At 32.3% G+C, this 15219-nt stretch overlaps 2 protein-coding genes across 3 annotated transcripts; one reads left to right on the plus strand and one right to left on the minus strand.

Annotated features, from left to right (window-relative positions):
• The first annotated feature begins 1325 nt into the window (after positions 1 to 1325).
• LOC114173304 (probable mannitol dehydrogenase) lies at positions 1326 to 7802 on the plus strand. Its single transcript, XM_028057598.1, is given in 7 exon segments — positions 1326 to 1741; positions 4564 to 4807; positions 5643 to 5756; positions 6229 to 6659; positions 6662 to 6741; positions 6948 to 7101; positions 7199 to 7802. Coding segments are annotated over 6 exon segments (1083 nt in total). The 5' UTR covers positions 1326 to 1741; positions 4564 to 4709; the 3' UTR covers positions 7405 to 7802.
• Positions 7803 to 8184: 382 nt separating this feature from the next.
• Positions 8185 to 14822, minus strand: LOC114168587 (rhamnogalacturonate lyase-like). Of its 2 annotated transcripts, none has more exons than XM_028053477.1 (17): positions 14613 to 14817; positions 14321 to 14484; positions 11994 to 12048; positions 11734 to 11855; positions 11533 to 11583; positions 11269 to 11388; positions 11055 to 11174; positions 10756 to 10891; positions 10474 to 10650; positions 10104 to 10259; positions 9888 to 9994; positions 9721 to 9805; positions 9495 to 9636; positions 9086 to 9245; positions 8890 to 9006; positions 8677 to 8803; positions 8185 to 8588 (listed from the first exon to the last, which is right to left on the minus strand). In XM_028053477.1, exons 2-17 carry the CDS (start codon positions 14440 to 14442, stop codon positions 8340 to 8342), a joined length of 2046 nt encoding a protein of 681 aa, XP_027909278.1. In that variant the 5' UTR covers positions 14443 to 14484; positions 14613 to 14817; the 3' UTR covers positions 8185 to 8339. The 2 variants fall into 2 exon arrangements, 1 of the variants encoding a protein (XP_027909278.1); XR_003600705.1 differs by having other exon boundaries at positions 8468 to 8588; positions 8677 to 8795; positions 14613 to 14822.
• Positions 14823 to 15219: the final 397 nt, after the last annotated feature.

Below are 15219 nucleotides of genomic sequence, written 5' to 3' on the forward strand. Positions count from 1 at the left end.
TTTAATACATGTTTTTATCATTCTTTGTTTATTTTTATATATTATCATTTATTTTAATTTTATGAAGAGAATTGATTATTATATAATTTTAAACATTTTTAATTACTTAACATTTAAAATTGGAATTAAACTTTTTATTATACAATGTTATGTTAAAATTACATACAACAAAAATTATAAAAAAATATTGTAAGCTTCATAGGGTCTTTCTGTCCAGGTGCAGGTAGTCCGCATTTTCACAGACATGTCTATTTCATCGAGTCTCTCTCCGAGACAGTGTCCAAATCGTTACGTCTTTCGTGCGGGTCGAAACTTACCCGACAAGGAATTTCGCTACCTTAGGACCGTTATAGTTACGATCGCCGTTCACCGGGGCTTCTGTCGTCGGCTCCCCTGTCATCAAGTCACCAACTTCCTTGACCTTCCGGCACTGGGCAGGCGTCAGCCTCCATACATGGTCTTACGACTTTGTGGAGACCTGTGCTTTTGGTAAATAGTCGCTTGGGCCTGGTCACTGCGACTCCCTTTGTGAGGAGGCACCCATTCTCCCGAAGTTACGGAGCTATTTTGCCGAGTTCCTTAGAGAGAGTTGTCTCCCGTCCCTAGGTATTCTCTAGCTATGATATATGTTATATCGAATATGACACCTATCCGATATATTCATATATTAATTTAAAAAATAAAAATAATAAGATACGTGATATATGTGTATTGAAAAATGTATGTACAATATTTTAAAAAATAAAAAATATATGATTGATGTTTTGTGAATGCAAATTAAAATTATATGTATTAGAGTTGTTAACATAAAAAATTATAAATTATTGTCGTCATAAAAATACTATTGTTTTATAGATTAAATACTTCATTGATCAGTATAGCGTTAACAAAATATCCTAAAGTATCGGACACATATACTTGTTAGACATGGATACGTGTTGAACACGGATATATGATCCAAATTAAAATATGAGTATGGTTTAACAAATAAATAGAATTAAATGAAAAAATAAACTTAATTAATCCTTATTGGATAAATTTATTTAAATAAAATGACATATCTAACTAAAAATAATACATATTATATATATATATATATATATATATATATATATATATATATATATATATATATATATATATATATATATATATATATATATATATATATACTAACAAGGTTAATAAGAATTTTTTTATTTTAAAAAATACAAAATCATAATTATATAATAATATATTTTTTTCTAATAAATATAAATTTGATTTATTTAATGAATTAATATATTATGTGCTATCAGCTAATGCAACACCCACCACACTACAAGGCTGCACTTCCTCTCTTTTCTTTCTTATATTATTCTTCCACAGTCATCACTCCCTCAACTTTCTTCCAACTCATCTTCTTCCTATTTTTCCCTAATTTTTCATCCACAGATACGAATCTTACCTTCCCCTCCTTTCTCATCTCCAGTTCATCCCCAACAGAGCACACCTTCCTTCTTCGTTCTCCCTTCTTCTTCACACACGAAGCTCACCACAGACCCAACCACATGCTTTTCGTTTCCTGCCCTCAATCCCTCGCTCAACAATCTGCAACTTCCGAACGCCGGCGAGATATCAGCGAGATTCCGACGAGTTCCGCCAGACCCTCTGGAACCTTCTCCGTTCGGGTTCGCTGCGGATTCTCCAGCTTCGATAGCGTCAGCGAGGTTCATCACCAGCAACCCGATTCCGTTCTTAGGTAAGTCCGATTCTCTCCCGGCCTTGCTCCCTATTCCCTGTATTATTTTTTTTTTCTTTTCTTTTTTCTGGTTTAGTTTCTATAGGATTCACTGCCTTGCTCTCATCTTGCCATTTTACTTGATAATAGTTTGAACTGTGTTTTGAGACTTTGGAGTTTCTGTTTCTGGAAATGCTATTCAAGGCTGTGTCTGATTTTATGTTTTCTTTGAATTTTTTTTTAATGTGGATCTATAGCAGTGTGGCGTGAATGTATCAGTGGGGCTCATTTTTTTAAGGCATGATAGATGAGCTACGATGGATCCATACTTCATACTTCAGTGTGCATAATATAATATATTAAATGTACATGTGGATAATGGATACTGTACACGTGTATTCCACAAAGTATTTGATTCTCCCGATATCAATCATATAATTTTAAAATAATTTAATCCATCAAAAAAGTATGAAATTTATCATATAATGTATTTATACGAGATGGTAATTTATAAATTTTTATATTAACAATGATTAATATATATAATTTTAATTTTGATTCATAAATAACAACTATATTTATTGTATTTTTAAGAATTATAACACACTTTTTAATATATATATTTTATTATTTTTAAAATAAATATATCAGCACGTCGTGTCATACTTGATAAATATATCGTATCCGTACATAAAGTGATGACTAGAGTATTTTATGTTTTTAATATTATAATACGTCTAATTTCAATTTCGTGGGAGCCATTTTTTTCTTATGGTATAATTAGTCGCATAGTACCCAGTTTGGTACTGAAGTTTCTAATTGGTACCCGGTTTAAAAAAAGTCTCAATTACGTACCCAAATTAGTTTAAGTGCACCAATTGAGTCCAAACCGTTAAATGTTCAGAAACGGCGGTTAGAAAAAGGTGAGGTGGCAGTGCAGAAGGGATACGTGTCAAATAATAACACATGAGTGGTTGAAATTATAATTGTACAGTGACCACGTGGTATTTACATTTAAAGGAGATTTGCCCCCATTTTCGTTGTCTTCTTCCTCCCTATCTTCTGCCCTAATCCAGTTTTTTCTTCATCAATATCCGTACAGTAAGTGGTGCCCTAATTTCGTTTGTTCTTCCACTCGTTTTCCAATTCCGCAATGTCTCGTAAAGAAGGTTGTTCGTGTTCTTCGTGGGGTTCCCAACAGCAGAGCGTCTCCTCGATTTTGTTTCGTCGATCCACATCTGGCAGCAGAGGGAGACGCCGTCGTCTCTGGAGAGAGTGGAGGAGAAGAAACTGCGAGAGGAGGAGTGGGGAGGGTGTAGGATAGGAAATACTGGAATTGGCCGCCAAAAACTGGGAATGGGAATAATGGAGTGAGGGAAGCAAAACCCACCAAAAACCCTTCTGCTATTCCACCACTTTCACTCTCCTATTCCTTCTTCCATCTTTCTGAACATATTAAAATTATTTTAGAAAAATACTAAAATTATAACACTTCGCGAACAATCGTGCACCACTTCGTGGTGCCCTAATTATTTTAGAGAAACACTTCAGTGTTCCAAATCTGCCTTCAATTTCTCCACCACCTCGCGAACAACTTCGTCTCCCCTGCTTCAATTTTCCCCAATTTCACGTCTTTATCACAACCTTCTGCCACTTCTTTTTAACTTCTCGCCCCTAATTTTTATTTTCGTTCTTTTCTTTTTTATTTTCGTTCTTTTCTTTTTTTATTTTTTCATTACAAAACATATTTAATATTCTTCCCACATTTCCACGTCAGTAAAAATTAATCACCACGTGTTCCAAATTTAATTCAGAGACCAACCACTATCAGTCAACGTTAACTTTTCTAACGGCGTCAACTGAAATGGACTCAATTGGTGCACTTAAACTAATTTGGGTATGTAATTGAGACTTTTTTTAAACCGGGTACCAATTAGAAACTTCAGTACCAAACTGGATACTATGCGACTAATTATACATTTTCTTATCTAACATTGGCTTTCTTCCTGTACCTCACAGTTTCCTTCTGTACCTCAAAGTGATGCCGATTCTAACCCTTCAGATTATATATATTTCACGGATTTTCAAATCTGGTTTCATAATTTTTCAGATTTTGGAATTTTTTGGATATCGGTTCTATATATTTTTTGGATTGTGAAATAGGGTTTTGTATTTTCAGAAACCGGAAAATCCGGTTCTGGAAATCTCCAAATTTTAAAATCTGGTTCTGGATTTTCCCGAATATTGAAATCTGACTTTGGATTTTCTCGAATTTTAAAATTCATTTCTGGATTTTTTCAAATTTTGAAATTTGATTATGTATTATTTCTAGTATTTTGAAATACGATTCTAAATTTTCCTAGAAATCCAAATCCTATTTTAGATTTTTCTAGATTTCGAAATCCATTACAGGATTTTCAGAAACTGGCTTTCATAAACTGGGTTTGGATAATCTGGGTTCAATTATGGATATGTTTTCAGAGAAAGTGAGGAAGTGCCTAAAGGGTTATCTAAGAGAATAAACTGGAGTTCTTAATGAGTCGGAATTCTCTATAAACTTGGTGGCTGAAGTTAGGTTATAATTTTATAATTTATCTCACCTCTGGGCTAACACTCTAAGCAGACTTCTTTCTCCCACCATAATAACCATGCCGAAACTTCATGTGATCGAGATAAAAACTAAAAGCATATCTAAAGTGTAATGTTAATCTACGTACTTAATATTAAATTTTGTTAAAAAATGAAAAAAAAAATGCCAAACATATACTTATCATTAAAAACAATAGAAATATTAATTGTATATTTACTATTTGACTTATTTCTGAATCCAATCTGTGTTTCAGTTAATTGCAGCAGTTGGCATCACTGGTTAAATATGGGTTCTGCTATTGCTGTTACCCTCAATTTTTCTCTCAGAGGCACTCTTTGAACTAAGCATTAAGAAGTGCAACGTTTTGACACTCTTATTACTCTCTGTTCTGCAATTGAAATGGCTTCACGAGCAGAGACAGAGCATCCCAACAAGGCATTTGGATGGGCAGCAAGGGACACTTCTGCCATTCTCTCCCCTTTCAACTTCTCCAGAAGGTATGCATCGGGCACCATTCCTTATACATTTTTCATGTTTTCAAATTACTTTTATTCATTCATTTTTCTTTTGTTTTCAAGGATATTTGATCAATGAGATAAAGTATGAATTATTGACTTAAATATGTTTTTCTTTGTCTCTAACATCTAAATCTCAACATTTTTTAATTGAATTTTTTATTTTTTTATTTTTGTAATTTTTAATTTGATTATTGTTATTCTGTTCTTCCCTTGATTTTTATTACTGTTCTATTTCTCTTTACATTTTACTGATGTTGAATTAGTTTTCTTTAAATTTAGAACAAGGGCTCAAATGCAAATGATCTACATAGTGGAAAAAATATTTTCCAAAAATTAAAATAAAATAATTAGAGAGGTAGGATTTGAATATATTGATAGAGGAAACGATAACATAACAATAAAAAAAGAAAAATTCAAGTATGCATCCTAAATAATTTTCCAAACTTGTAACAAATTGAGAGCAACGATAATAGAACGTGCTAATAACAATCATAAAAAAGATATCAATAGTATTAATCTGAAAAACCATTTCAATATGGAATGACACAAATAAATAGATTAAATTTTATTAATATTAAATATGAGTATAAAAGAGTCAAATTCATATATCCGAAGAAGTGTTATTAGGAATATGATTTTGATAAGTTTGAACTTTTTGGAAGTGTCCAACCTAATATATATACACAAGTTAAATTTGATAACGAAAAAGTATTTAATATCTTTTTATTTTTTGAATGCCAAAATAAATAGGAATCTTCAGTGATAATTTAATTTTTGAGTTTTGAAAAGATGTTGACATGTATAATTTTGACAGGGCAACAGGGGAGAAAGATGTTGCAATTAAAGTAATGTACTGTGGAATATGTCACTCAGACTTACATATGTTAAAGAATGTCTGGGGCTGTTCAATCTATCCTATTGTTCCTGGGTATGTATATGTCAATAATATATAATGTGCTTTTCTTTTCCTTTTCTACATTCTGATGCGATGGATAAGATTTGTTATTCGTACATTAAATCAGTCTATTGATTTGTACTTTTATCGAATTTATTCTATATATTTTTATACAGTCTATTTTTTATATTTTAAGAGAGTTTATTCTATATTTTATACATGCTTTATCATTTATAGGAAAATCTTTCTCAAATTTTAACATTCTTTTCATTTCCATATTTTTTTCTTTCTCCTTGTACAAATAAGTTTGTGTCTTTAGTATATGAAGGACTGGTTTAAAAGTTTACTTAAATTGAAAATAGTCAGATAATTTCCCAAACCTTGCAGATCCTTCTTTTCACCTGAGATTGAATCTTACAACACTACACAATCATTTTTGAAGTTTCTAAATGTAAGTGAAGGTCAGTTCATGATATAACATGTTAAATTTGATTGGATTGTGTAGGCACGAGGTTTCCGGTGTGGTGACAGAAGTGGGAAGCAAGGTGCAAAAGTTCAAAGTTGGAGACAGAGTTGGTGTGGGGGGCATGGCTGGATCCTGTAACTCATGTCAGAACTGTAGTGAAGGTCTTGAGAATTACTGTCCCAAAATGATTTTCACATACAGTGGGAAGTATGTTGATGGCACCATAACATACGGAGGCTACTCTGACTCAATGGTTGTAGATGAACACTTTGTGGTTCGCATTCCAGATAGCCTACCTCTTGATGCTGCTGCACCTCTCCTGTGTGCTGGAATCTCAGTGTATAGCCCTTTGAAATATTATGGACTTGACAAGCCTGGACTTCATATTGGTGTGGTTGGTCTTGGTGGACTTGGTCACATGGCTGTCAAGTTTGCCAAAGCTCTTGGACTTAAGGTCACCGTAATTAGTACCTCTCCCAACAAAAGAAGGAAGCCATTGAACACATGGGAGCTGATTCATTTGTTGTTAGCCGTGAACAAGATGAGATGATGGTAATTATTACTCACAAAATTTATAGTAACAAAAATTAGGGTTTTTTTTTTCCTTCAAAATACTAGGGTTAGAAAAGTTTTGGGTGACATTTTTAAGAAAATGTTTGTCACTAGTTACATGTTGTGTGTGTTATAAAGTTGCTTCTTTGTTGCGAAGTAAAAGCATTCACCAACTTCTAATGTTCATGACTAAAACGTCTGTGTAGGCTGTTATGGGAACCTTTGATGGAATCATTGACACAGTTTCTGCTGATCATTCTCTCGTGCCTTTGATTGGCCTGTTGAAGGCTCATGGTAAATTAGTCATGATTGGTGCACCAGAGAAGCCTCTGGAGGTTCCAGCATTTTCCTTACTTACGGGTAAGCATGCATAAAAAATAATGCCATCAATTACACACTTCCGGGTTTGAATCGTGATGTGATTACTATTCTCACCATAACTCTGCACAATTGACAGGGAGGAAGATGGTTGGTGGCAGTGCAATTGGAGGGATGAAAGAGACGCAAGAAATGATCGATTTTGCTGCGAAGCATGATGTGAAACCTGATATCGAAGTTATTGAAATGGATTATGTGAACACTGCAATGGAACGCCTCCTCAAAGCAGATGTGAAGTATCGATTTGTTATTGATATTGGAAACACGTTGAAGCCAAGTTCCTGAATAAAGAGTATGCATAAGTGTTTTAGATTTCAGAAACTGAACGTAGGGTATGAGAATGAATCTTTTTGTTTTTGTTCTTAGCATTATGTGTGTTTGTCGTATTGAGTTTTTGTTAGGATTTGGTTTTTATTAGTCAATTGAGTTTCTTGTTCGACATGGTTAGAGATTGAAAAACTAGTTTTAGTCTTACACGTTTTTATGGGTTGTTAAACGTGGCTGTGCTGTTGGTTTATCAAACCAGAATTGGCTGTTACTGTTTTTTCTGTTTTTCTACACGTGACAGTTAGCTTAGTTAACTTTCCTATTGTCTCCTTGTTTCTTGTATATATAGCCTTTGCTAACTCTGTGATCAGTGTTGACTGAATAATACTTACAAAGTGTAAAATTCTATTCTGTTCTCTCTCTGAGTTTATTTGTGGTATACCAATATACTGTTACATTATATTTCTTCATTGCATTTTCTTGTGTCAGCCCATTTCTTTTAATAAATATGTAATATTCTTCTAGCTCTGTACATGGCAACTGAAGCAAACAATTTTTTACAGGCTTCCATTTCAAAATTTGAAGGGGATTATGATCATTGAAGTTGAAACTGAAAAAAGTATTGATCACCCATCAAATTAATTTTCGAGCACCAAATACATCAAATTTTTAAAGATTTTTTTTTATAATTCTGTATCAGCAAAATGGATTAATAACAACAAAAAATCAGCAACCTATCCATCTCTTAATATCAATATTCTTCGTCATACAAATACAACAAGCAAGAAGACACAGGTATATTAAAAGAAAATACCGGTTTTATTCTCTGATCATAATTTCATGATTCCTATATGCAAAAGCTGATGTTATGATGCATGCTTGTCTGCAAATTACAAGATGAAAGAATCCTAATGCAGATCACTCAACTATACAAGTTCAAGGCACAATGAAGTTTATTTTTTAGTTGTTGGAGGAGTCTCCAATCGAATATAATCATACATAATTCCTTCAAATGGAGTTTTGGCATTTGACTGTGTCAAATAGATGGTGTTTTTTCCTTTTACCAATTGATTACTGTTTACACCTACACTGTACAACTTATACAATCCATGGATGCCGTGCCTCGCTATGGCATTGTCACTGCCAATTAAATCTTGTGATGAGAAGTATGGAGGGTTTGAATTCGGCTTGTTGATCCTAACCTGATCATTTATCTCAAAACATGTTATACATGATACTCATATATAGCAGAAAAAAAGGATCAATCATGAAAAAAGTAAATTGTTGTACCTCCAATTCAGAATTAGTGGCAGATGCCAAGGCCAATTGCAGTGTGTAGTTTGCTCCCTTTATGATATTCTCAAGCTGGAATTGAATCTGCCATGTGGTTGGAACGAATTTGCCCGGTTCTGTGGTCCTATATGCATCAGTGTGTAATTTAGAGGAGAAAACTAAACTGATGATGACAATCATAAAAATTTCTGTATGTTAAACAAAATTTACCTGGTAACTTGAGCATAAAACCAATCCTTCTGATACTCAGAAACACCGACTGTGAAAATGAGATCTTTTTTTGGATATAAATCAGTGTAACGTCCCCACAAGCCGTATTGCCTAAACCTGTCACAGTAGAAATACTTTGAGGAAAACTGAAAATAAAGTGTCAAAATTTGTTGTTGACAATGAGTTTTGGGCTAACCTGTTTTTGCTATCGTTTAGGTACAATTTGTTCACAAGCTTTGGGTAAGGGTCTGGTACATAGAACTCCGCAGCTGACCTATCTGGGATCCCAATTTCCCATAAAGTAGGACCATTTCTTGGAGGACTGTATACAAGTGAACCCAAGTTTATGTTGTCTCCTACATTACATTTTACATACAAGTTATCTTAGGAACCAAGTTATAATTATTTTTGGTATTTACTAACATCTCAAAAGCGTAAATTACTATGTAACTTATACTGAAAACTAACTTTTTTTCATTAAGGCTACAAAAGTGAACTATATTCTAATGCCATGCCATGAATCAATTGCTCCAAAAGTTTAAATCTTTGGATAAAAGCATAACTATTTTTATACTTAACACACGTGAGAGAAGAAGATATTTTACCTGGTTTGATATCAACATTGACTTCATATTTATAATTTCCAATGAAACCAGGGACCCATGCATACAAGTTGTAACTCCCAGGTACAATATTTGTAATTGAGAAGCTTCCATCTTTGTCAGTTTGAGTCCAGAATTGATAACCCTGTGAATATCATACAAAGGGCAAACACATTTTAGCTGAATGCTTCACTAGTCATTCAAAATTCAAGATATTAAAACTCACTACCTTGCTTTCTATTTGCCATGATCCTGCATCTCCAGGTAAAGCTAGACCAACGTAAGAACTTTTAGCTGGCTGAGTGGTCCCTCCCCTAATGAATTAGACAAAGTAATATAAGTTGATTCTATGTAATCAAACAATAAAATGAAGGCAAATAAAGAATTATCATATACCCATCTTTAACTTGAAGTTTTCCTGACACCATTCCCCGTTGACTGGATGGAAAAAAATCTTTTGATCCAATGAAATCATAAGGCCATTTTTTTTCTTCATTGGATAACTAATTTGCCAAAGAACAACAATATATTGTGTCATAATATAATACTTCACTGGAATAATGTACAATGAATGATCGATCATATGTGAGTGTTAAAGGTAATAATAAGTACCTGTTCTACAGCATCTGCCCACAGAGACTTAAACTGAGTTTTGGTTGTAGCAGAGTTAAGATAAACAAAAATTGGCCCAAAAACTTTTTTATAAGTCTCCCCTTCATCAAATGCAATGATTACCTTCTTACCAGCATAATGAGTGCTAGTAAACATCTGCACACACAAACAATAAGAAGGTTAGAACAACAACAACAACGAAAGCAGAAGTACAGAAGTATTAATCTGAATGATAATATTCAAATACTGATACATGTTTAACATAGTATTATAATTTTCTGTAACATGTTTAATACCAATTATCTACTTAATACAAGAGGAAACTCTAATAAGAAATTGTTGATGCATTGAGGGATTCGTTAGGTCTTACGGAAAGAGAAGTTGGGCCAACATGAGAAGTGAGTTCTTGTTTAACGGGCCCACCATTGCGGAACTCATTACTGGGAGTTATCACCCAGAAACCCACTGGTGCTGAATCATCCTCTGTAATCCACCCATGAACAGAGTTATCTTTGTTCTCTGTCGAGTATTGGTATTTATCATCAACCTAAAACCCAACAAATTTTTCGATTCAGACACATTATAATCAACAAAAATAAAATAGAAAGATTCAATGTCAATTCAACCAGAGGCATAACCGATAAAGAATCACCTCTCCTCGAATTTGTGGGTCAGTTTCATGGGTTAAGAGAACAGCTTCAGGATACGCCAGGACCTGGCCCGTTCTTCTGTCTTCTGCAGTTGGCATCTTCCTTTGCCTTGTATCAGATATGGCCATATAGTGGAACCTGCATCATTTTTCTTTACTCTTCCACTTTTAAAATGATATTAACCTCAAACTAATCAACATTGTTTTTTACGAGTCAATGAAAATTACCAACATTAATTTTTTCAAATTCAAAGGCAAATTATGTTTTTTAACTTGTCTCACAGCAACAATTTTCTAGTTACCTGTCTTCGTCGAGTTTGTAAACAATTCTAATTTGATCAACCGTGACTGCAGGAAGTCCTGGTGGACGAGTAAATATTGCGTATGAATAAAACCCAGAATCGCCTCTTCGTAATATATACCTGCACCAAAATACGTTTATGTCAGACAATGTTGAGGTGCTAATTCTGCATCTGTTTCAAAGTGTACGAAATCATTTAAGTTTGAAATCCACACCTTAAGTCTATGTTTATGGGTACACTTGAGCCTTTCATGGAAGCACTCCATGTTTTTAAAAAGGAAATCTCCACCACAGTATCACTTGCTTCAATGACTGAGAATTTTGTCCCATGGATTCTGCAGCACAGTATCAATCATTAATTTGTCTCTTTAACTGAAACAGAGCATAATGCATGGCTGCATGCATAACGAAGGTTGATCAAATTTGTCTATAGAAGTTTAAATTAATCGATATTTTCTAAAATAATGCAAATACTGTACCTCTCAAAGATCCCAGGTTGTCCTGCTTCGTTCCAAACAACGTCTAAGTACCTATAAATATGAGGTTATTTGTTATGAAAAACTAGCCATGACTTAATGTGGATCGAATTAACCTTTTTTCCATGATATACATTGTAAGAAAATCGAACATAACTTCAATGTAATTTATTTAGCGTGAATAAGTGTAAGATATATACATACCCTCTATCAAATTGTTCGTTTTTATTATCAAGTATATTCTGAGTTCCGTCATAATATAGTCCAATAATATAGCCTTCGGGATTTGACAAATTCAGGGAAACTATGCCGTTTCCGATCACTACCTGAAAATCATCTCAAGACTTTAAACTGTTAAAACCTAAGTATTTGACAACAAAATCAAAACCAATAAATGGTTATTTCTTTCTTTCTTTTTTTCAATATCCTGAATGAATTCTATCATTAAAAAGAACATTTAGCACCTGGTCTTGATTTTTATTCAGCTTGACAGCAGCAGTAGTAGTCTTCAAACCCCTTCTGCAAGTGGGAGTATCGAAGGGAAAGAAGAAAGTTAAAAATCAGAGAGAATAAAAAAGTATAATAATTACACAAAAATAATAGATTTATAGATTATATATGACATGATAAGAAAAAAGATTAAAAAAAATGTAATAGATGTAAACAAAATTAATTTGTCCATCATATAAACAAAAGTTGAGACCGAAATGAATGAATGCATAGTTGTACAATATTTTCTGATTTTTTATTAGAAAAAGATAAAATAATGAGTAACTTGAAAAAGAAAAATAGATATAAAAAGGTTATATGTAATAAGCAACGTAATAATAATAATAATACAAATTGATATTTAGTTATACAAAACGGTTTATTGTTTTTCCTTTTCCCAAAAGCTGTATGTTGTGCTTAATTATGATTGTAATTCATGAAAAAGAACGTTTTTGGAAACCTAGCTATTGGAATTGGAAACAAAACACAATCGCTTTCATCATTGATTTAAAAAGAAAACGAATAAAATATGTTGCTCATTGGTTGAAACAACAAAAAGAGAATGGGGAAAAAGAACATTTGAACTCACCTCAAAATGTTTTCATTTAGCATCCTTGCCCGAAAAACTAAAGTGGAGCTATGATTTTTCAGATAAGAATAATAACTTCTTGTTTATATTCGTTTTAAAATAATATCTTCATTTTTATTTAATCTTTCTTTTTTTAATCAAACTAAAAAAACATAAAACTCACTTATTTTCCATTTTTAAGAAACTCCCCCTCTCATATTCCTTCTACTTCCAAACAGAATGAAATTCAGAGAAAGTAACTTCGCATATTTGCGAGGAAAGAATAATAAAAACTCTTACACTCCCTTTTGTCTTTATAATAACAAAACAAAAGTAAACATAATATAATGAGTTTAAAATTAATACGCTATGATATAAAATTTGTATACTGCTAATAATAAAAAAATATATTATATATATAATCGTTAAAAAAATTCTCAGAAAAAAATCAATATATTTACATATATGAATTAAATAGTTGAAATGTTAATTATTTGTGTCACATTATATTATATTCTTGAAGGAAGAGAAAGATGGCATTTAATGTCAAGGGCAGTTACTATTGGACATTTTGCCAACTTAAGTTGTTCAATTTTGAAAAACGATCTACTTTCACCTATCTATGCGCATCAATTAATGTAAAACTACCCCAGTCCCCACACAAGTATATTTATTCAGTTATATGAAGTAAAGGTAAAAATAATTCATTTTAATATATATAATTAACATGGCCTTATTTAAATCTACTTATTTTTAAGGATTTTTTTTTCTTAATATTTATATTTAAGTATAGGATTAAAATAATAAGGTTTATTGCTTGAGAAAGAGAGGAGGAGAGAGAGAGAGAGTTAAAAGGTGGCAGGAAAAGTAATAATTTAAAGAAAAATGATTTTTTAATAATTATTACAACTTTATCATGATATTTTCTACATGACTTTTTATTTTTTATTTTTTTTCATTTCTTTATATTAAAAAAAATTTAAAATATGTTACAAAAATTTAGTTATCAAAAATCATTATCCTAATTCAAAGGGTACCGTTACCGTGTCTATTTTATATGGAACTTGATAGCTTACATTCTATATCTAGTATAAAATGTAGATGAAAAGAGAGAGAGAAATAGAATATATGAGAAATAAAGTAATATAAAACCCAGTGAAAAATCTATGAAGTTGCAGATATATAAACATGCAAAGTAACACGTATACATATATATAAATATGAAAAATGACAGACTTCAATTTTAGGTGTATGAACCTTAAATTGTTATGTTTTGAAAGGAAGATTGGGTTGAATCTGAAGTAGACCATAAGCCTATACTATTATGATCAAGAAAGAGTCTTCTTGAATAATGCATTTGGTGAGACTTAAAAGACGTTATAGTGAATTGCATTTTCATCAAATTTTGCGTCATTAAATGCATGGAACGGGAGAAGACGTGGATTCAAAACTCTTTTTCATGGCTAACTTCAAAAATCTCATTTTTCTACCATAAAGTAAAGGATGAAAGTGAAAAGCACCATGTCACAGAAACCATATATAGTTATACAGTTCTGAAAACAGACAGAAAAACATGACTGCTGCTAAGTACATAGTTTTTCATGATGTCTTTTTCTGACTGCGTTTTCTCATCTTATGATTTCCTTTTTCGTTTTTCAGTCACACGAAGATAAGCATAGAGAAAAAGCAACATTGCTGATTATAATGAAGAAAAACAAAGAGTATAGGGAGAACCTAAACGAGACACTCTGAGAAGTGTCAGAGCAGAAAGCGAAAAAGATTAAGCTGAGAAGCAAAGCCTTTCTAAACCACCATTGGAGCGGAACTTGTTTCCTCGTATTAGTTTCCATCATCATCTCTTACCAGTATCAACCTGCAAGTAACTTGAAGCTTCATTTCTGGTTATAAAGGTCAGAAGAATATGTCAAAGAATGCCAAAATGAGCTTCATTATGCTGTTGGTGGCAAAAAAAGAAAACTCAGAACGCTGTTCCATAGTATTCAAATTCTGAAGAACACACACAAACCTTGACTTTCACCGTTGTTTTCTTTTTTTTTGCAAAAACCGATAATAGAGTTGCAGAAAACCGTATACGTACAGGAGATGAATATTTGATGATAGATATTTTTCTTTGGAATTGTTTTTCTATATTAAATCTCTTTGGAACCTTAATATGCACCTTCAGAATACGTGTGGGAAGTGAATGACCTTATATATGTATACAAGTGCTCCTTTTATGTACGTGAACTTTTAAGAAATAATTATGGGGTACTTAACATTGAATTTAACATTTTGAAAAAAGTAATTTTTTTTTGTATATCGTACTATAAAAATACATTTAAAATTAAAATAAAAAATGTGTGTGGAAAGACACATAATTAACTAAAAGAGTTACGTGAAGAAACTTGCAAAATTCAGCTAAATTCAATGTTCTTATAATGAAATCCTAGAGTAACAACTTTTTTAAATACTGAATAACACTTGACAACTACTAATTCAATTAACAAAATTGACTTAACTTTTTACCATTAATAATAGGAGTTTTTGTTAAGAGTTTTCGTGTCCTTATATGCCAGAATGACGACGTACGTAGAATTAAAGTAGTGGCATGATATGAATTTGTCAATAGATAT

This window comes from Vigna unguiculata, chromosome 2, assembly GCF_004118075.2.
Source record: "Vigna unguiculata cultivar IT97K-499-35 chromosome 2, ASM411807v1, whole genome shotgun sequence".
In the NCBI taxonomy this organism is placed as follows: Eukaryota; Viridiplantae; Streptophyta; class Magnoliopsida; order Fabales; family Fabaceae; genus Vigna; species Vigna unguiculata.

What these genes read in the sequence shown, in the direction of transcription:
- LOC114168587 (XM_028053477.1), bottom strand. Translation starts at nt 14,442, where the DNA reads ATGATGATGGAAACTAATACGAGGAAACAAGTTCCGCTCCAATGGTGG. An exon ending in TACAAACTCGACGAAGACAG is followed by an intron (nt 10,892 to 11,054) that starts GTAACTAGAAAA and finishes AAAATGATGCAG; the next exon opens with GTTCCACTATATGGCCATAT. An exon ending in CAATGTTGATATCAAACCAG is followed by an intron (nt 9,246 to 9,494) that starts GTAAAATATCTT and finishes AATGTAATGTAG; the next exon opens with GAGACAACATAAACTTGGGT.